The 23,094-nt window shown below is 37.5% G+C and overlaps 1 protein-coding gene across 2 annotated transcripts in view; it reads right to left on the bottom strand.

Annotated features, from left to right (window-relative positions):
- The window catches only part of LOC127627457 (dachshund homolog 2-like), a 214,810-nt gene that overhangs the window by 13,903 nt on the left and 177,813 nt on the right, over positions 1-23,094 (bottom strand). The window contains exons 8-11 of one of the 2 annotated variants that reach the window (XM_052103842.1): positions 9,742-9,887; positions 9,452-9,599; positions 4,485-4,631; positions 2,612-2,677 (exon numbers count right to left, since the gene is read on the bottom strand). In XM_052103842.1, the coding sequence (XP_051959802.1) occupies positions 2,612-2,677; positions 4,485-4,631; positions 9,452-9,599; positions 9,742-9,887 (507 nt within the window). Of the gene's footprint in view, positions 1-2,611; positions 2,678-4,484; positions 4,632-9,451; positions 9,610-9,741; positions 9,888-23,094 lie in introns of both variants that reach the window. The other variant, XM_052103840.1, reaches the window with a different exon arrangement.

Raw genomic sequence — 23,094 nt, 5'->3', positions numbered from 1 at the left:
TTAGTTAATTGTGGCAGTTGTAATCACAATCTCGAATAACATACAGTTAGTTGTGTAGCTTTGAACTGTACTGAACCTGTCAGTTTTAATTTAAGGTCTTCAAGTGATTTTTATTTATGTATTTATTTTCCTGTTGTAGGGCACTGTATGAGCATAACTGTTGAAGGGATAGGTCAAAGAACTGTATCAGATCAATTAGAGAGAGACTATGTGGCACCTTGTGTTAACCTCTGCATTATGGGTGCACATAAAATGGTTCTGCTGGTTGCTCTAAAGGTCAGGGCTATTGTGACAGAGATCTAACACTAATCCCTTCTGTTATGCTTACATTAGTGATGGCTCGACTCTGAGGCCACAGTAGCGTTCAAGCAGACAACATGGAATTACATCGAAAGGGTTAGAGAGTGCTTGGATTGAGACAAGCTAGAGTCTAAAATCTAGACAGTACTTTCTTGATCTGGCAATCTCTAATCTAAAAAGATTTACTTTGATTTTAACCGCAATGAGTGTATTTGAGGTTGAAATACGAGGTTGAGGTTGAAATTTGCCAAATGAATGTTTTTCACGCTGGTCTGTTGTTGTGGTGTAATCTATTTCAGATAAACCCTAAACATCACATAAAACAAAATAAACAGTAGTTTACTGCTTTACATGTTGGGAAGTTTGTGTTTCCTGTCTAAGTAGGTGGTTCTTGGCCACAATAAGATGCAGTGTGGACCAGACCTTTTACCTTTGAGTACTAAACATTTCTCCAGTCATCATTTACTTGACGTCTCATGAGATTCGACAAGTGCATGCTCCATTCTGTCTCAAGATGTAGGCAAACAAAATAACAATTTACTTATTTCTCTCTCTAGTCTGAGGTTGCATGTCTTTGATCTGCTTTTAAGTACATCTAACCTGTAGTTGAAATTTACAGACTTTGAAACCTGAGACGTGCCACAGATTTAGTGTAAACGTTGTCTCTGACTCAACCGGAAAGCCTATGAATACACGGCGATGACCCCCTCACACTGTGAGTGAACCCTGGGGCTGCCACAAAGACACAAAGCAATATCTACTGAGCAAATGATTCAGCAGTGCTCTGATACAGCAGAAGAATAATGGATGTCTCTTTATTTGCAGAGTGTGAAATTGGCTAAATAGGAGAAAAAAAACACTGTAGCACTTTGCAGCCCATTTCCACTGCATCTTCTATAAACATATGTATTTATTCACCTTCCCCCAGCTTCACATTTCAATAAGATGTACAGCAGCGGGTCTTTAATTCGCTGTCAGACATGTTTATAATAGATACCATTTATCAAACTCAACTTTTGGCCAGATTTGGGAGGCTGTCTAGTAGGGAAGAGGGGAAGACAGATGTAACAGGGATAAGAATGAAACTGTATGAGTGTGTGCAGAATAGGTGTAAAACACAAATTAATCTCTGAGAAAAGAAGCATGAAAGGCACATGCAAAAACATCAGTATGTAATCTCCCTCCTGAAAAAGTCTTCAAAGGGGTCCAATAAAATGTAAGGCAAGTTCAGGGATTGACTGTGGTTACTGCTCTGGATGTTTTGTGCAGGATGAAGCCCCTATCTGTGGCCTCTAGAGCACAGGGAGTGAGTGGGGCCTCTGGACCATATGTACAGCACATGGCTGGTTGCATCTTCTGAACTGTTTCTACCCTTCATTCAAACCCCACACCGATTTAGCCCAAGAGTCTTAAACACCCTTTAGAGCATTACAACAGCTGATGATATGATGTCAGGTCATTATTTGCAGGTTGACTTTCATAGTTTCTTGTAGTTACACCTCTGGTGCTGAATAAGAGGTGTAACTAGAAGAAACTATGAAAGTTACAAAAACTAGTCAACTGCTTACATAAGCATCTCCCTTATTCACCTTATCCACCAGAGAAACTAGCGTAGAGCCATATACACTTTTGGAAGAAAACTCGCTTCCTTCTGCTCTGACAATGTTCCTCAACTCTGAGGATTGTTTTTTTCCAGTAGACAATGCTCACACAGCCAGGTCAATCAAGGTGTGGACAGAGGACCACCGGATCAAGACCCTGTCATGGCAAGCCCAATCTCCAGACTTGAACCCCATTGAAAACCTCTGGAATGTGATCAAGAGAAAGATGGATGGCCACAAGCCATCAAACAATGCCGAGCTGCTTCAATTTTTGCACCAGGAGTGGCATAAAGTCACCCAACAGCAATGTGAAAGACTGGTAGAGAGCATGCCAAGACACATGAAAGCTGTGATTGAAAATCAATGTTGCCATCTTAGTTCCTATTCTGTGAACGAATAGGAACGTGTTCGACAAAAGCACACTACCACTGCTTTGTGATAGTCTTTTAGTACAGTCAATGGACAGCGCATGCGCAGACGACGTGCACAGCCAAGGACAGCGCGCACAAGTCAATAAATTCTAGGTGGCACGCAAACAAGCCGCACGGTTTTGCTGATGACGCAATTTGTGTTATGCATACTGCACACATGAAGTATACTTTTTAGAAGGCAGCATTAATATGTTTATTAATTATAAGCTGCCAACGCAGGCTCACTTGGTTTTGGAGTTCATTTAGTGTGCATCACATGCAGCATGTATAACATATTACCTTGTACAGCTGAGTTCTCTATCTGGTTGCCGTTATGTTCAGGCTTCACCTCAGGTATCACTGCCTCTAAAACCAAGTAAAATCATACAGTTAGAGCTCTTGCCACACACCAATCACAAATATATATTGGCACAATGTGTACTGATGAATTGTGGAATGAAGAAAGTAAATCAGGTCAATTTTGATTTCATGTTGTCTTTAAGATGGATAGTCATAATATGAAATACTGTGATTTGGTGATTATTTAAAACACTACCAAGTCAAGTCTAGCTAGCTTGGCTCAGCTGAGAAATAATGTAAACTGCAGTTGACAAAAAAATTCACAGCAAAGGCAGTATTACACGGATAAACAAAGAGGAAGTAGCTTTATCTGAGAAAAGATGTGACGTCATGGCAGACGTTCACAATAAGCCTTTTTTCTGGCATTCCCCTCTGTATTCCCAGATGAAAGGCAAAAACAAAAGCATTTCTCCTAATGAATTCACGTCTAATCAGCCCTGGCCTTATTGCCCCATCACTCCTCAAAACGCTCACAGATGTCTTACAATTTTTGTTTTCTTCATTCAAATTGTGCTTCTGTTAAGATATTCACAATTAAAAACCAGTGTAATCAAAACAACGGCGAACGATTAGGAAAATGGTTTGGCCTTGGTAAGTGTGCGCAGTTAGAGCATTTATGATAAACATCAGGCTCCATTTCCTCAGCTGAGATCATAAAGCTAATGCATCGCTAATAGTTATGACCGAGACGGAAATACCAATATCAGCACTGATAAAGAAATATGAGAAAGAACAGAAGGGTGAATGAAAATATTGATGGGGAAAACAGATGGAATTTCTGAACAAGCAGATCTATAAAGATATTGTGAGAACATCACAGGATAGACTGTATGTGTGTTGCAGGTGTCCTAACAAGGCGTGATGGAAATTTCTATATAATACATCTATGTGGAGCAGGATTTTGGACCAATGAGTTTTTACTCTGGGTGGGCCTATCCAGTGAAACAGCACAGAAATGAAAAACCAAGTAACTGACCTTGCAAAAGCATTTGTTACTCTAAATGTATCCATAATGGCCGTTCACACTAGATGTGTTCTTACATTTAAAAACAGGAATGGAATAAAATGGAACAAAATGCAAATGTCTTGAGACATGCTTTTCTTTTTAACCAATGTGGCACTCATGACGTGAGATGATGCAAAACAAACTTGTCGAATGAAGGGACACTTATTTCTTAACTTATGTATTAAAAACAATTTGGCTTAAACCATTTAATGTTTCTAGGTACATAATGAACCATTGCTTTTTTTGAATCTGTGGTTTCATTTGATTAAAAAATGTATCATATATTTAGAAGAAATATAAGTATGAACTAGTTGATGAAACTTTTTATATCTAATCTTACATATATATATATATGCATAATGAAAATATTTGCACAAATAGAAAAGAAACAATTTTGCTAATTATCTCATTCTCATTACTATAACATGAAAAATATTAATATAATATAATTTAAAGTATTTATACATCATGGTAATAGATTTATCCTGACTTATAAATTATTATTAATATAAATTATTATTAAATAATAACTGATTTTAATGTAAACAAATCTAAACCTTATTTTTATCTAAAATAGTACAATGACAGTATCGTAAAAATGTAGAGAAACAATACCAGGTGTATTCGTGAGGGAACATTTTTCTTAACTGTCCTGAAAATTCTCAGGCTGTATTCTCTTTATACAAAATATGATTTCGGAGGTTTTTCTTTTGATTTTGGGGTTGAAATGTGACGTGTTTCGTGACATTCACCCAGTTAGTGAATGAGATCCGTTACTGTGATGGGTGTCAACGAGCAGAAGCTCACCGTTCAGACACATGCGGAGGCTCTCAGGAGATGTGGCCTGTTTGAGGGCCTGCTCCACCTGCTCTCTCCTTTTGGACTCAAACTCAAGAGCCTCCTGCAGTTTCCTCTTTGCCTTCTTTTCTTTCTTCAGACGCTTCTGAATAGTGGCTGAGGAAGAGAAAAAAGAGGTATGAATCAACATTCAGACATAATCCACTTTGCTCTTTTAGCACGCATGCTGTCTGAGAACACAAGGAGACGCGAGCGCAAACTCACATTCACACATTAGACACTTGAAAGTGCTCATTACTAGCAAAACAAAACATAATGGAAATGTGTTCTTGATAGTGTTGCTTTCCAAGGAAAAAAACAATAGTCTTGTCCAGAGCACCCTAGTCTTGCAGCAAAGTTTGTCCTTATTGTCCTTACTTCTTCATAATTAAAATAAGTTAATATGAACCTACTAGCGTGCATTTACGGGCCAACAACTGTGCAAACACACCTAGTACCAACACATCATCTTCACACAGCACACTGTTTTCACACAACACAATCTTTGAATATGTGCAAACATAATCAAGTTTGTGTATCTATGGATTCACAGCAATTAACAGCCCTTTGATACATGCATAGTCTAGCAGAGGACTGTAAAAATAGATCCCTATGCGTTCACTCAAAGCGTTAAACGCATGTCCCTTCCTCCTCACACCTCTAATTACTTGCCTTTGATTGGCCAAATCATCCGTCATAAAAAAAACATGCATTTGAATAGCATGAAATGCTGTAACAGCCATGGCTAATCAATTATTGAGGTGTTTGTACATATTGTCAGAGTTGTTATCCAGCTGAATAATTGGCTTAATTTCTTGGCGCAATTGGCAGTATTCGAACTGGCAGTAAATCCACTGCCGATGCGGTTCGGTTGCAATGTAGGCAGAGAATTGGCTGTGTACACCCACTGATTTATTTACATGTTGTTTGAGGAGTGCTGTTCAAGCATTAATATGTGTACTAAATCAAAATATTGAACTTAAGGGTTCCCACACTTTCTGACCAATGAAATTAGTCTGGAATGACTTTTCCAGTCGTTTGAGACCAAATCCACACTAATCCGTTTAAGTTTGAAAACTCCTAACGTCATTGTTTGCGGTGATAGAGACATTTTCAGTGGAGGAAATCACCTTTCCAGTGTGGATGAGAGGTGTAATTGCGGCACAATCAATGCATTTTAAAAAGAAAACGTATTAGTGTGGACATGGCCTTATATTCATAATTTGTTTTATGGCTGATAACACATGTGATGTTCGATATTATAGGTCTACTGTTTTCAATACTCTGTTACAGATTAGAGGTCTGCTACCCAACACAAGCCTGAAGAAACCTGACAAACCGCCGGGTTTCGGGCCAGGTTCAGGTCAGTTTTTCCAAGTATAACTTCGGATTTGGGTCTGGTTTGGAATTAGTATTATAGTATATTATATAATTATTAGTATATACAGTATATTAGAGCTGAGAAATGTACAGTTTTGGTCAAAAATATTGGCACTCTTGGTAAATATGAGCAAAGCATGGCTGTGAAAAAAATTTATCTTTATTTTTTATCCTTTTGATTTTTCATTCAAAATATATACACAAATATATCCTCTAATGGATATCAAACAATTGCAAACACAACACAAGTATCAAAAAACGTATATTTTTGTCAAATATATGCGTGGCACAATTATTGGCACACCTAGACATTCTTATGAGTAAAATATATCTGAAGTATATTCCCATTGATATTTTACATTTTTAGTACACTTGGGTGACTAGAAACATGAATTTGTACAGCCATAACTTCCTGTTTCACAGGGGTATAAATATGAGGTAACATACAAGCCAAATTCCCTTAGTCGTCCATCACAATGGGTAAGACCAAAAAATAAAAAGCCTCTGCTCTCATCCAACAAAAAACTCAAGCGTCTTCAGTTTGCCAGACACTACTGGAATTTCAAATGGGACTGGGTTCCATGGTCGGATTAAACAAAAATAAAAGGGTGCCAATAATTGTGTCACGCATATATTATAAAAAAATATTTGTTTTTAAAAAAAAGTTGTGTTTGTAATTGTTTAATATCCATTAGAGGATATATTTGTATAAATATTTTGAATGAAAGATAAAAAAGAATAGCAAGAGTCACATTTTTCACAGCCTTCTTTGCAAATTTTTACCAAGAGTGCCAATATTTTTGGTCACTACTGTAACACGTTAATTTCTAAGATTTAATTGTTGACGTTTTAATATCTGTTTATTTTCACTTCTTGAAACTTCACTAACTTTTCCCCCACTTCCTGTGACTAAAATTGGCATACATACATTTCCAGGAGGTACAAACTCGACTCGACTGCACATCTAAGCACAGAAACTGATTGTGTGGAGCAGTGCCTGCTTATTCATTATGCAGAACGCATGTCCCAGCACAATAAACACAGGAGCAGATTTACTCTATGGAGAATGGAAATTTAACCCACAAGCGTTGAGCCAGGTGTGAGAGAGAGCTGCAAGCTGCTCTATCTCTTTGCATCGTCCGAAAACACTCACTCCCTGTCATCTGAACCAGTGTCTAAATCGAAACTGCACGAGAGAGACCCAGCATGTGTGTGACAGTACCTGAACGGCAGCCAGAGAAAATAATAGATTTGAGATTTTGAACGGCAGCATTAAATTTGTTTTATATTTGTATGTATAGTGTCTAATAATGCATTGGCAATGGACACTTAAGTGTCTCTCGCCAATTAAGCAGAACATTTTAATGTTTATTTTTAAATAATTAAAATAAATGAGGAAGTCCTTAAAGACACTGGCAAACAGACAAATTAGGGTCTATTCACTTCTGGAGTTCGTGAGTACGAATTCCAGGGCGTGCTGAGTGACTCCATCCAGGTCTGCTAAGCAACCAAATTGGGGTAACCTCCTTGTGGTCGCTATAATGTGGTTTGCTCTTGGTGGGGCATGTGGTGAGTTGTGCGTGGATGCCGCGGTGGATGGCATGCAGCCTCCACACTAGTTCATTTTGAATGAATCTTTTATGTGACTCAGAAGAACGAGTAGCCTCAGAGAGTGATTCGTTCATTTTGTGTTGGCCACGAATGTGCATTGCGCAACCTCCGTTCGTTTGTTACGTGAAAACCGCATAGGGGCTGTACAGGAAACATAAATGATTAGTTCACCTTTCAACTCTTTTGGTCCGAGTCGTTCATTCTTTTGTCACGTGACAGCCGTATACACAATGCATTGCTCACACAGAAAACAGAAATTATTAGTTCACCTTTTACAACTTTTGGTCCGAGTCGTTCGCTATTTTGTCACTTGACAGCCGTATACACTATAGGGATGAGCGATACCACTTATTTTCTTTTCGATCAGATACCATATTACTTTTAGGCCATTATCGCCGATATCGATACCAATAACCTTACCTCTATTAAATAGAATTTTTACGAATACTTTGGATTTTTGTTTTTACTTTATTATTACTGAATTTTTTTTATATATTTATGGGCCTAAACCAAAAATGATTAGGCTGCTTTGTTTACCATTTAAAAATGTGTCTGTATAAGCCACTTATAAAACACCAAAATTAACCACAGATATTAATATATGGTTACTATTATTAATAAAACTAAATTACCATGGATACTTTAGTAATGCTGTAGTAAAACCATGGTCAATTGTATCAAAACCTTGGTTACTGCCAAAAAACAATACACGGTTACTACAGTCAAGGTTAATACAATATTACTACAGTAAATCCATGGTAAGTTTTCATTAGGGTATAATTTATTAACAAGAATTAAAGATCATTATCACTGTTTTAACACCTGAATTTAAATAAACCTGTAAAAATGCTCACACAAGCCCATTATAATACATGTCATGTCTAGGTTTGTCATTAATTGGTGTGAATAACTCCAGATGCTGTTTTTATGTCATTACCTTAGGAAAACACTGTTCCCTCTTTCAACAAGCGCTGTGACTAAAAGGGTGAGCACTGCCTGTGACTGCTTGTGTATTTGAGCATTTCTGCATGTCAAGAAAAATTTGGCTATTGAAAATGTAACATTTTAATTGAATTCTGCTCAAATGAACAAAATGAATGAAATGACTTGACTAAAGATTTGTTCATTTTGCTGAATGAGACTCAAAGATCCAAGTCAGTAAAATGATCCAATCTTCCCATCACTACTCCACACATGCTATATCTCCACGGTAACGCGCTCAACAAGCCACGTGATAAGATGCAAAGGTTGACGTTCTCAGACGCGGAGGCAACTGAGATTCGTCCTCCGCCACCCCGATTGAGGCTCTCGGCAACTGAGGATTTGACATAATTTATGGTATTTCACGGATCTATTAAAACAGCTAACGCTGTTTTTAATTTTCATAGTGTAATCACTGTGACAGATATGAGGCCAAATATGACCTAACAATGATCTTATACCACCATAGAAGATCTAATGGGATGAACGGGACCCCGTCTCCACCACTGCAGTGCATAAGCTACTGATTGTGAAAGGACATGCAAGGATATATATATATTTTTTTATATATATTTCTAAAATGATGTTTTTGCATTTATTTTTGACTGCAGTACAGTAACTTGTTCAGTCGAAACCAGCTGTTATTACTTTGAATATTTAATATGATGTTATTGAAATATTATTATATACTGTAAATGGAACAATAGTAGAAGTAAAGACACATATTGTATGTCTCACTGTAGTTTAATATATACAGTATAAATACATACATATATTTACACTCTATACCATAGTTCTATTAACTTTAGTTTTATTAACATCCTTTAAGATGGAAAACATTTATTCATATAAATGATGCGATCCAAAGTGAATTTGAACAGTTGGATTAAGGTTGGAGTTGGTCTTTAGTAATTATAAATCGATTCAATTTAAATAATAGATGCCAATGTTATGTCTCCATTTACCTCGGCTGTGCAGTTCAGAGGTGAGTTGTCTTTCCAGACTCTCTCTCATCTCTCTCTCTCTGTACAGCTCCATCTTTAACTCCTTGCGTTCCTGCTGCACATGTTTCTCCTGCACACGGGCATTATCCACTGCCACCTTCAGCAGACCCTGTGCCGCCAACATAACAAAACAAACACAACGATAAACATACACAAAAACACATATAATGCCCTATGCAGAATAACATGAATACTGTACATTATACACATTCCATTGCATATAATCATACATAAACACACAGTGGTTGTACCTGGATGTTAGTGAGCAATGTCTCGACGGAAGAGAGGCCATCAGCAAACAGGAAGGGGGCGGGGAAGCCGGGAGGAAGAGTTTGAGAGCTCAGAGAAAGTTTCTCAAAGCCTTGCTTCTGGATAGGCAAAGCTAAATGAGCCTCATCTGAAAACACACAAGTATACACACAAACATAAATGATGAGTTGTTTTATATCAACATAAACATGGAGTGACAGTGTAATGGGTGTACAGTACTGTAATAGAAATTCAGGCAAATACTGATCAGCAAATAATTATTTTTGATGTGGTTGATAACAAATATGATGGTTGATATTATAGATCTACTGTTTTAAATACTACTATACGTAGATTAAAGTCTGATTAGAGTTTTTCAAGTACATGTATCACTTCGAGCTGGATTTGGGTTTGTAATTATTTCAGAAATATTAAAGATTATTATTAGTATAAATATTTAGATTATAATATACATTTATTCATTTTGATGCGCACACACTCTGACAGACGCGCGCGAACAAACAAGTTAGGGGCTGTTCATACTGCACGCATATTTTGCATGTGTCTGTTTTTCTATGTAAACACACGTTGAACAATGTCTTTGAACACTGTGCCACGTGTCCCTGAATGCTTGTTTTTTAGCATCTTGCGCTATAAAAAAATCTCGAAACAATCGCATTCTGTATAATTTGTTGCACTGAATCTTGTTTTTTTAGCACAGGTGTGAAGAAGATTTAACGTTCAAAAGAGGTTGGCTGAAGAAGGCTGCAAAGAGGACATCATGTGACTGTTACACATGATTCCAAATTGTTCTTCACTTAGCAAAATTTCAATGCTTGATGAATGGTTTACTGTCACTAAACTGAATATTTAAATAAAATACAGCCTATTGCAAAAAACTAAACAACAACAACAAAAAACTTGCTTGGAGAAGAAATGATAAAGTACCATAAGTCTGTGGTTTAGGGTTTGGGCTTACAATTTGACAGAAACAGTCGGGTTTGTGTATTTCTGTAACTGCTGATCTCCTGGGATTTTCACACACAACAGTCTCTAGAATTTAGTCAGAATGGTGCAAAAACAAACAAAAACAAAACAGTGAGTGGCAGTTCTGAGGACAGAAACATCTTATTGATGAGATAGGTCAATGGAGAATGGCCAGACTGGTTCAAATTGACAAAGTCTACAGTAACTCAGATAACCACTCTGTACAATTGTGGTGAGAAGAACATAAACTCAGGTGATGAAAAAAAGGTGAGCTATCCCTTTAATCTATGACTTCCATGCATGCACAATCCATATTTTACCCCTCAAGCCCCATACAACACCTCCCACAAAAAAAAAACAGGCCCGAAAAAATCACCCCACACCAGTAACAGCTAAAACTAAGGCTGAAGAAGAGAGAAAGAGAGGCACAGAGACAGAGCATTCATGATTCACCCCAGCTAATCTGGCTAGGGCCTCTCTCTCTGCGCGTTGACACGGCCCGTCCAGAGCTCTCTACGCAAGACAAATAGGACAGCTGGGGTGGGAATTGTGATGACAGTGTATCACGGGTCACATCGATTTCCCCGCTGCACACTCTCCCGCGCCCCGCCAGATAACCCCGCACTCCTTTCTGCCCATTGTTCATACCCCACCTGTCCCACCAGCCATAAATTTCCCTCCTTCTTCCTGCGCCACTGCAAAAGGCATTAAAGAAGAACCAGGCGGCGAAAACTCGCCCTCCTCCTCCGTTCCAGGTTGACAGTGTGTGATTAAGTTTTTGGTGCCGGCTGAAAGTGGCGAGCGTATGAAGGTCACACAGATAGAGTGTGAAGAGGAAAGCGTGTGAGAGAAAGAGGGATAGGGTGAGAAAAGGGGTGTGTGGAAGGGGATGCTGAAGAGAGGTGTGAGGTGAACTGCGAGATAAAATTGCAGACATTTTTAAAAGCACACATTAGGTTGTGTGTTGCAACAGACAAAACTGTCCATCTGTTTCGTACCCTTAATTGCAAGCAATTTTGGCATTAATGTAAACATGAATTCCAAATTGACGCTAACAACTTTCTTTATACATACAGGGATCTGCCATAGACTACCATTGAAGCAAGGCTTCAATAGCTCTCTATGGGCAACACTTCCACTGTCTTCTGTTTATGTAGAAAAAAGTGGCTTGTGTTACTTGAATGAACAGCGCGATAATAATTAATTTCAATATTTTAGTGAATAAACGTAAGAGTATGACATTTATACACTTCAAATTATTCGCACATATATCGTCATTGCCATTTTTCGAATTAATTTTTAAGGGAAGCCATGCTTCTTAGTCTTTAAGCTGAAGTATGTCATTTTTGTGACACTAGCGTCACCAAACGGAATAACAAAAATAAGCATTGTTTTCAAAAACGCTTTCTGTATACGCCCCCCATCTGTCGTTGATCAAAAGAACAGATCGTCCCACCCCAACCAACATCATTGGTCGAGTCAATTTTATCGTCTCTCCTAAAATGGGTCGTTAAATACAATCAGGAATTTTCATAGCGCCCCAGAGACAGTGTTTACAGTTTGAGAAATTAACCTATGAATATATGCATATTAACCAGGAATAGAAGAAAGTATTTTTATACCGAAAAAGTTACATACTTAAGCTTTAAAGCAATCGCCACTGGTTGACATGATCTAGGCCATTTGGGTGGGGAAAATAATGTAAACCAACAGCAAAAAAGCTATTTAGTAAGCTTGGGATCTGTGCCTTTTTCAAGCATCAATAATCTGTGGATTGGTGTGGTGTAGTGGTCTAAGCACATAACTGGTAATCTGGTAATCAGAAGGATGCTGGTTCAAGCCCCACAGCCACCACCATTGTGTCCTTGAGCAAGGCACTTAACTCCAGGTTGCTCCGGGGGGATTGTCCCTGTAATAAGTGCTCTGTAAGTTGCTTTGGATAAAAGCATCTGCCAAATGCATAAATGTAAATAAAAGATTTTACCAATGATTATCGATATATATATCAGGATTTTCTCATATTTGGCTCCCCGTTGCACAATAGACTTTATCTTTTCAAAAATGTTCTCAACACAACATCAATAAAGGGTAAACAGCAGGGTAAATTAAAGGGACACTGGACGTGTCTGGCGGACGACATGGTACTTTTCTAATATTCAAAACAAACATTTTCTACGAAGGTACGAACACACAGATATTTTGTTTATATACATTTTTCATATAGCCTGCACAATGCATTTTCAGTTACAAGTAATTCGTTTTGTGAACTGATAGCTTGAATAAAATACCTATTCAAGGGTACAAATAGAGAAATTGCATTAAAAAGTCGCCATTTTAATCGTTCAGTTTGCGCAGTTACACCAGTTTCATTCACTAACCTGTCACTTTGTTTATTCTTGAAGAAGAACGAAAACCTTCATAACTTTGGACTGCCATATGCTGCGCCACATCAGTTTGTCCTATGTCTGAGTGTGTGTTCGTGTGATTGTGACCAGAGTCAGTAAATGTTATATGACCCTCTTGTGGTCTCCCAACACTATTATGCCAGACTGTTAAACAGAGGCCAACTGAGTGAATTGGAAAGCACGGAAATTATGCTTCTATTTCAAATGTCGGCTAGTTTTAATATATCGATGCCTCAAAAATATTTTGATAAATTAACATGCCGATCAATATTCAATATATCTATATTTTATGACATCCCTACTATTTAGGGATCACTTTAGGCTACTGTTCTAGACAATGCAACCATACTAAAATTGGACAGTAATTTAATGCCCGTCAATATTAATATAACAAAAGGCAATAATCGCAAATAACAAATTTGAAAGAGATTTGAAAAATTAACTGGGTATGTCAAGATGCTCTCGAGGGTAAACTTGACCATCTTCCATGTCCTAATCAAACAACCTTCACAAAAGTTGGTGCTTGTGGTGTTTCAGGAGTGCAGAAGATCTCCACAATCAACAGCGAAGTCACACCAGACTGATGTCACAGTGAATTCGGAAAAAAGTAGGTTGACTTTTCTTGAGCTAAACTCAGTCTGTGCTTACCTAAAATTCAAAGCACTGCCCCCAATGGCCTAAGCGGGAAATGTTGTGGAACTTAAGGGCAAATGTAAGCTTTAATTTCTGGGTGAAATACCCACAGTGGGGCGCCAAAAACGAGTTGTAAAGAGAGTTGTTTTTAGTTGTAAATATTGTTATACAGTGAAGAGGAATGCAATTTCATTAACTCTACCCCTAAACCTAACCATCAGTGGCTTAAAAATTTAATCTTGGAGGGAAAATAGAACCCAGGACGGGAACCCAGTTCTCCAAAGCTTCTGATGCAACACGCTATCAGTCGTGTCACAGAAGTACGTAAATGGTTAAACCGATTTGCAAAAATGTCTAAGATGGTGTTTTCATTAACTCATTCGGAAGTGATCATGTTGGTCGCATTCAGGTCTGGCTTCAGTCTGGTATGAAACATCCACTTTTCACGATCCATTGTTGCATGTGGGCAAAGTGGGTTGCGCATGTAGTTTCATGTTGACTTTAAGGATTGGGTCGTTATCAACACCACCTCTACATTTTGTAGTTCTTCATTGCTACACCTCCAGGTGACTCAAATTCAAGCTCAGGAATTAAAAACTACACATCCCAGGTCAACACGATGGTAGAAAGGAGGTTAAAGGCAGTAAGCTCTTGAAAGCCCAGCCCTTCTGCAGGCCCATGCACACCTAATTGCAAGCCCCCTTTAAATGACAGATTTATCTTGCTGCAGCTGCTGATAGTGCTCACTTCAATTCATTTTATTTCAGCCAGCAAAGAGGGTGGATGAGCCCTCGGCCCATGACATTTACAAAGTGCCCCTGTTCTGTCTCCCCTCAATGTAATGTGCACAAGTAATGATACTGTGTGTGTGTGTGTGTGTGTGCAGGTGAGCGCTAGGCCAAGCACAATGGGATCTGTTTGTTTGTTTGTAGTGTTGTGTTTGTTGGATTTTTTTCTCTCTCTCTGCAGAATACAATACAACACCGAAGTAATATTTAGCAAATGTAAACACATTTCTCCAAGATGAAAGTTTTGCAATATTTAAAAATAACTGACCCATAGAATGAAACACACACATTCATCCACTCAAGTGAATAAACAAATGAACTAAATAATGAAGGGAAGTGCTTTTTTTTCTTTTAACTGACCATTGCAATCAATAATTAATCTATCAGACCTTTTATTTGCTGTCCACTAAAAATAAAGACAATATAAAGTTAACTAAAAAGCTTTCTTCCTGGTCACAAACAAAGAAACTTGAGTGCCACCTTGGCCATCAGAGAAAAGCAAAGAGAATGGGGGAAAACGTCAGAAAAAGGAGAGGGGCTCAGCTTTTATTCAAGATTATCTTGCAGATTGCTAAGCTTGTTTTAAGAAAAAGTGCATGGCTTTAAATGCTTGTATTTTCTAAAAGCAATCCATTAGCTTTTAATTGTGAATTTTATTATTAAAACTAGATTTGCATTTTCTATGGCAGCGCTTGTTGGATAGTTACTCATTAATTAATGAGTAATGAGTAATTAATCCACTACAAATTACTTATCACTTCTATAAAGTTGTAATCAGATTACTTTACTGATTACTTCATTGAAAGTCATTTACTTTCTAAACCTTTTCACATAAAATTTCTCTCCCTTACAATAACTTATTAGTGTGCATACACCCTTCAGCTGTCACAGAAATGCAAAAAGACGTATGAACATTTCATGTTTTAAATTCATCATAAATAAAACTATTTTAAGATCTTAATGGAGGTAAAAGAACCTCAAAAGATGGAGACACAGTCCATGATTTGAAAAAACTCTACCTCCTCATGTCTCTTCCTCAAACTTCACATCAATGCTTTTATTTAGCAAGTTTCTTGAGATAATGTCAGCCTTCCCAGAGAAGGTGGCTTCTGCTGCATGTTCCATATGGATGAACAGATGCCAGGGATGAGAACGAGAGAAAGGAGGCTATCTCCCTCAGCGCCTTTAACCCCAATGTGATTTTCTTGCCCTCACATATTTGTTAGTTTTTATTTTGTACATGTGTCGTAGGGGACGTCTCCTGAATATTCAAAGGGATCCAATTAGGGGGTAATTTAGTGTTTGTCTACCGCGCAGTGTTTTTGTCAGGTACGTGTACATGAACGCACACCCGCAAACACTCTAATATAGGTTTGTTTACACAAAGATTTACATATGAAGATCAAGGCACAGCACTAATCACCATAATTGCCAGAATAAATGTTAAAAGCTGGGCATCAGCTAATTACATGAGGCTGTTTGAACTTGAAATGTGAGGTCCTTTTTAGTACTAGATTAATAACTTCAATAATGAGAGGAAATATTAGTGACAAGTGTATTTAATGGTACAGCAAGAGCAAAAATGTCTAGGTGCTGACTTTGGTTTAAATTTAGCTTAGCTCCTGTTTGGGTCTGTTTAAATTAGGTGAAGATGAGGGCTATTTGAGTAAATCTCACGAAAGCATGTCCAAATCATTTCACCCCCCAAAATCTAAATAAATTATTAGATACACTTGTAAATCTACTTATTCATGTGATTTTCTAATCAGCCAATTATGTGGCAGCAGTGCAATGTATAAAATCATGCAGTTACGGGTCAGGAGTTTCAGTTAATGTTCACATCAACCATCAGAATGGGTAAAAATGTTATCCCAGTGATTTGGACTGTGGCATGATTGTTGAGTATTGTTGTAACTGCTGATCTCATGGGATTTTCACACACAACAGTCTCCAGAGTGTATAGACAATGGTGCGAAAAACAAAAAACACCTAGTGAGTGGCAGTTCTGTGAACGGAAATATCTTTTTGATGAGAGATGTCAATGGAGAATGGCCATACTGGTTCGAACTGACAGAAAAGCTAACTCTGATAACCACCCTGTACCCATATCTGCATGTTTTTATACATTGCACTGCTGCCACACGATTGGCTGATTAGATAATTACATGAATAGTAGGACTACAAGTGTACCTAATTAAGTGGCTGGTGAGAGTATAAACTGTATATACATGCAGTATATTTAGCATAAAATAATAAAGTCTGTTTGGGATCATTAAGATGTTTGGCATTGTGACAATTAAGCACATTTTCCCCACACATTCTCATAACAGTAACATGGCAGGATTTTCTTTTGATTTATTGATTTATTAACATTATTATCAAAGGTGATTCTAATTGGATTCTCATTGATGTTATAGTCATTATTTTGAAAATAAATGCTTAAAATGTTCTCATAGTACCAGTGGTCATAATTTATGTATTTGTTTATTTAGATTTTTGGTTGAAATATGACCTAAACTTGTTTTTGACAGGTTTCATGAGATTCACCTATTTATCAGCACAGTAGTTTAAGACAATTTCACCATTGAACATTTCATTATTTCAAGTGTTATTTGTCAGGTTTTACTAAATCCCAATTGTTCCCATGTCAGGTTGAGTGAGCATCCAACTCTTGATCTGAACATGATGTGCGTCTGGGAAAATAATCAGAACATAAAAGTTACAAGAGTTAGCATTAACGGTTCAGAATAATCTTAAACTAAAAGAGAAAAACAAGAAGGATCTAAAGAAGTTAAGTAAAGAAGAACGACAGACTGAGAACGAAAGAATTAGAAGACAATATCAGCTCACCTATCTGAAGCTGAAAGCACATGGACACTATAGAAAAGAGCTTGAGAGAGACAGATCGCCCCTCTGCCAGTTACACATTTATCCCCAACAAGATGGCAGTGTTTGACAGGAGGCACCGGGGGAGCCCTAAAGCATGGGGATCCAAATGCCTGGGTGGTATTTATAGCTTAGAGAAACACTCCAATCAGAGCCAACTCACACAAGAGAATATAGACAGAAGAAAACCCTAGAGGAACAACTCACAGATACCCAAACACACCGAGATGTTTAGATACATCTTGTGTTACTGGGCAGTCTACAGTCTATACGATTGTGCTATTGTTTACATGACGCTCTGGAACTGAATGTGCTTATGACCACAATAATGTCAGATCTTTTCAGTCGCTGAACTTAAATCATCTATTTAAGTTCACTATGAGATTTTACATATCGACTCAAAACATTCTTCAGCTGGTTGGCTTGGATGTTGCAGCCATTTTATGAAACCAAAATGTATGGAACCTGGAAAGCAGATAAAATTAAAATGCAATGAAACGCTCACACTTGCTACTGCTAATGGCAATTGATATCATTTTTAAAGTCAATGGAAGCGATATAACACACTAACCACCAAAAACAATTCTGAATTATAAAACTTCCCAGATTTTCCCAGAAAGGTTCAAAAGGTCAGATTTCCTTGCTTCTACTGAAGCACACAAAATGATCTTTGGAACATTCTCAAATCATGCAGCTGGAATAATGTGGATCATCAGGTTAACACTGAGAATTTGAATTCTGATGTGAAAGAATCTTCAGCATGTTGACTTCTCACTTGCTATAACGAAAATTTAAAAAGCACCCAAGCATCCTGGCGCCAAACTGCAAGTGATATTAACACCAAAGTCAACGAAGGCAATATAACGCAGGAGCCGCTCCCTATCACATCTTAATTTTGTTCTTTAACTTCAATAAATTCTCAGGGGTTACACTTCCAAAACCTGAGGTCCACAGGGCCCTGATTCACTGGAGCAGGGAATAACAAGCTACATTAAAACCAGATCCCAAAAAGGAAACGCAAAAAACACTTAATGAGCTCAACCAAAGCATAGGACCAATGTTCGTTAGTTAACCCCCACGATACACACATATACACAAAAAAAGATGAAAGCAGGACAATAAAAAAACCAAAGCAGTAATAGGTTTAAGGAGGAAGTGAATGAGGGGTATTAGTGGATATTACATTTTAACAGCCATATGCAGGCTAGACCGCAGAGTATGTTCTGGCTGTTTTGGAAGATACTGTAGAAGATGACTGGAATGTTAAAATGCTCAAAATTTCCCCATCTGTAAAACTCTATGAAAGCTAAGAACAAACAAATCGTAGCTGGGAGTGTTCTTACTTAACTCTGAAATGTAAGAAACGACAAGATAGGGCAATTTAAACGAACAAATACACCTGGAATGTAAACAAAACTAGAAAAGAGGCCAGGTTGCGTTTTCCTGACACTCCAGCCCTCAGCCTAATGAATATGTGTACATGAAATGAGCCTTAATGAGTGCTTCCTTCTCCCTCAATTAGCGTGTAAAGAGCAGTAGATGGAATATTAAATGAGAGGAATACTAGGTCAACACCGCAGCCCTTAACCTGAGCACAGCAGGAATGGACATGCGGATGAATGTGTCTCCAGAGACACAAAAGAGAACTGGAGATGCCAGCAAGAAAGTTTAGCACATCCATTAAGCACTGTAAAACATTTTAGTGTGAGTTTACAGTAAATTCCGGGCTAATAGTTGCTTTACTTTAACAGTATATTTTACAGTAGTGTTTCTACAATTTACTAAAATTAAAATACAACTGTATACTGTGACTTCACAGTAAACAGGACTAATAAATTACTGTAATGTAGCAGTGCTGTGTTGTACAACCCCAATTCTGAAAAAAGTTGGGCCAGTATGAAAAATCCTAATAAAACCAAAAAGGAGTGATTTGTAAATTATATTCACACTTTGATATATTGAAAGCACTACAACTACACATTATATGATGTTTCACCTTGTGAATTTCATAATTTTTTGTAAATGTACAGTAATTTCACATCAGATGATTGCAACACACTCCAAAAAAGTTGGGACAGTTTACCACTATGAAACATCAACATTTCTTCTAATAACACTTATTAAGCATTTGGGCACCTAAGACATAAGTTTGTTAAGTTTAGAAAGTGGAATTTTCCCCCAATTATCCATTATGCATGTCTTTAGCCACACAATTGTATGGGGTCTTCGTTGCCGTATGGTGTGCTTCATAATGCGCCACACATTCTCAATTGGAGACAGGTCAGGACTGCAGGCAGGCCAATCTAGCACCCTCACTCTCCGCTTACACAGCAATGCACATGAAATCCAGGCAGTATGTGATTTGAAGTTGTCCTGCTGGAAAATGCAGGGACATCCCTGGAAAAGACGGTGCTGGATGGCAGTATAATTTGTACATATCTATCTGCATTCATGGTGTTCTCACAGATAAGCGGGTCATCCATAACATGGGCACTGACACACCCCAGGCCCATACAGACACTGGCTTTTGGACCTGATGCTAATAACAGCTTGGATGGCCCTTTTCCTCTTTGGCCCAGATAACATGATGGCTGTGTTTTTCAAAAACTATTTGAAATGTGGACTCATCGGAGCCAAAAACATGGTTCCACTTTTCTACTTTCGGTCTAAGATGAGACCGTGCTCTATTCACTGTGCCTTTTTTAGCGCGAGGGCATTGTTCTGAATGGTTACTGGACGAAATGCAACTATTGCTTCTCTTGAAGTCACCAGAATTTATATTTGGTTATATTAGGCAGATTTCTGTTCGTACCCAAATCTTTCAGGTGCCCATGGCCAAGGCTATTTTTTTAAATGTCAAATATGCATAATGTTCATCTTTCTCATCTTTTTCTGTTAACTGTCACAACAACATTAGGCTATGTGTCTATTTTTCTTAAATGCTCCAACTCAAGAGTGACTTACGTTCATTTGACTGCTTGTGTGACGTGAGCAAATATAAACTTTTTGTCTACCTGATGTAGTAGATTTATTTTAATGCGGGTGCGGATCGGATCACGGTTTTCATGTTAAACAGTCCGGTCAGGAATTCAATTGTTGTTGCTGTTGGATAACAGGTTGGATTTCTGTTAAGTACTGCAGGTGCGGGTTTACAAAACAGGACCCGTGCTGGTGACTCAAACAAAACACAATTTTCCCACAATGCAGTGCGATATTCAAATTTATTTTTTCACAATAATTTAAAGAAAATGTCCTAGCCTGCATTCATTTTACAGTAAAATTCTGAAACAGTTAATTTAATAGTTTTTTGTAAAAATTACTGTAAAATCCAGGCAATTTTTACAGTGTGAGGTTCTTTCATTTCTTAATTAATTCTTAAGGAAGATCTATGGTGATTTTAAAAACACCATGAATAAAATTTTCTTTTTGTGTAATTGAGTCCATGTCTGTTTGAATCCATCTATACTTTAAAGCTAACAGACTCCTGAAGCTATAGACTGCTTAAAGTTGACATAAACCTTTAGAATATAGAAATAGTTTACCCAAAAATGAACATTTTGTCAGAGTTTACTTAAAGTGAGTCACTATCAGCTGCCAATGTACTGAATAGATGGACAGAGATATTAATAAAAAATTTAAAGGAATATTCTGGATTCAATACAAGTTAAAAACAATCGACAGCATATGTGGCATAATGTTGATTACCACCAAAAAATCATTTTGACTCATCCCTTATTTATAAAAAAAAAAGGCAAAAATCTTGCCAACAGTAAGGTACTTACAATGGAAGTGAATGGGGCCAGTCCATAAACATTAAAGGAATATTCCGGATTCAATTCAAGTTAAGCTCAATCAACAGCATTTGTGGCATAATTTTGTTTACCACAAAACAAAATTCTTAAAAAAAAAAAACGCAAATCTGTGTTACAGTGAAGCACTTACAATGGAAATGAATGGGGGCAATCCGTAAATGGAAAAATAATATTTTTTATAAAAGTTTTTATAGTAAAACCACAAGACGTAAACAACGTATGAATTAACATGATTTTAGTGTGATAAAGTCACTCACTATGAACTAACTTTGCAGCAGTGAAGATGTAATGATGTAAACCCTAAAACAACTGTAAAAAAACAATTTAAACCAAATAACATCTCATAATACACAAATTTTAACAGAAGAATGAATGTAAGTGCTTTTATAAAATTTTAAGCTTTGAATTTCTGCCTTAAACCTTCCAAAACTTGGCCCCATTCACTTTCATTGACCCCATTCACTTCCATTGTAAGTGCCTCACTGTAACCTCCATTTCTGCCTTTTATTTTTAATAAGGAGGCTAAGGTTGAAATGATTTTTTGTGGTAATCAACATTATGCAACAAATGCTGTCAATTGATCTTGACTAGTATTGAACCCACAATATTCCTTTTAAAATACAGTGTTTCAAGTATAGCCACAAAACATGAACATGTTAACATGATTTTAGTGTGATATGTCGTCATGACAACAAAGGTGTAACATTGAATATAACTTTATACAGATAACGTTAGTAAGTGATTGTTTCACACTAAAATAATGTCAACACACATATTGTTTATGTCTTGTGGCTATACTTTTGAAATAGTGAGTATTTTAATGTTGTGCCACTTCCATTGTGCCTCACTGTAACTGTATTTTTTGCTTTTTAAATAAACAAGGGATGAATTTTTTTGTTAATTGTAATCAATATTGTAATATTGTAATCAATATTATTCCAAAAATGCTGTGCATTGACCTTAACTTGTATTAAACTCAGAATATTCCTTAAAATATTTTTTAGTTTGTTTCATATGGGTTTGAAACGACATAAGTTTGAGTAAATGATGGCAGAATTTTCATTTTTGGCTTTGGGTAAATGTGTCTGTAAACTGATAATTTACATTATTTAATTCTTGAGCTGGCTTGCAAAATATTATTTTATCGGTACAAGGATCTCTGTCAGCCTTGGGGCGACTTCGGATGTGATTCTGACACCGTTAGCAAGCACAGGAGACAGCGCAAGCCTGAGAGACAAAAACCTGTTCCAACACTTCTCTCAGAACCAGAGCAGAACACAAGCACCTGTCCTCGCCCTCGCTTCTTCTCTGCCTTAATCTTAAGTGTGTGTGTGTGTGTGTGTGTGTGTGTGTGTGTGTGTGTGTGTGTGTGTGTGTGTGTGTGTGTGTGTGTGTGTGAAAAAGAAAGGAGACTGAGAACACTATCATTTATCTCTTGTTTTCGTCCAAAAATGTCACTTTTGTGGGGTGACTTTCAACCGTACTAACCTTGCCCCAAATTGCTCACTGTAACGGTTTACTTATTCTTTTCCAACACAGATCTGTTCCTCATCTTTAACACAAAGCGAAACCGTGTGCCGTAAGCAGACCCTCAAACCCTCCAGCCAAGGAGCTCTCGAGGGCCGCTGGGGCCCCACAAAGGGTCTTGGTTTAATTAAACCATCACAAACGCGCTTAGAACAGCAATCAACGTAATGATCAAAAAGGGTCTTCAAAGCCCGTGGATAGTCCCCTTTGCATATATCAGAAGGAGGAGCTGGTGAATAAACAAACAGAAATGTGCAAAGCACTTGCAGTTTGAGGGCTGATCCCTGACTTGGACCGCCGTCAAGGTTCCTTTTACG

The sequence above is a fragment of the Xyrauchen texanus genome, chromosome 34 (genome assembly GCF_025860055.1).
Source record: "Xyrauchen texanus isolate HMW12.3.18 chromosome 34, RBS_HiC_50CHRs, whole genome shotgun sequence".
In the NCBI taxonomy this organism is placed as follows: domain Eukaryota; kingdom Metazoa; phylum Chordata; class Actinopteri; order Cypriniformes; family Catostomidae; genus Xyrauchen; species Xyrauchen texanus.
The sequence above is the reverse complement of the archived record's forward strand: the minus strand, read 5'-3'. Positions and strand labels throughout refer to the sequence as shown.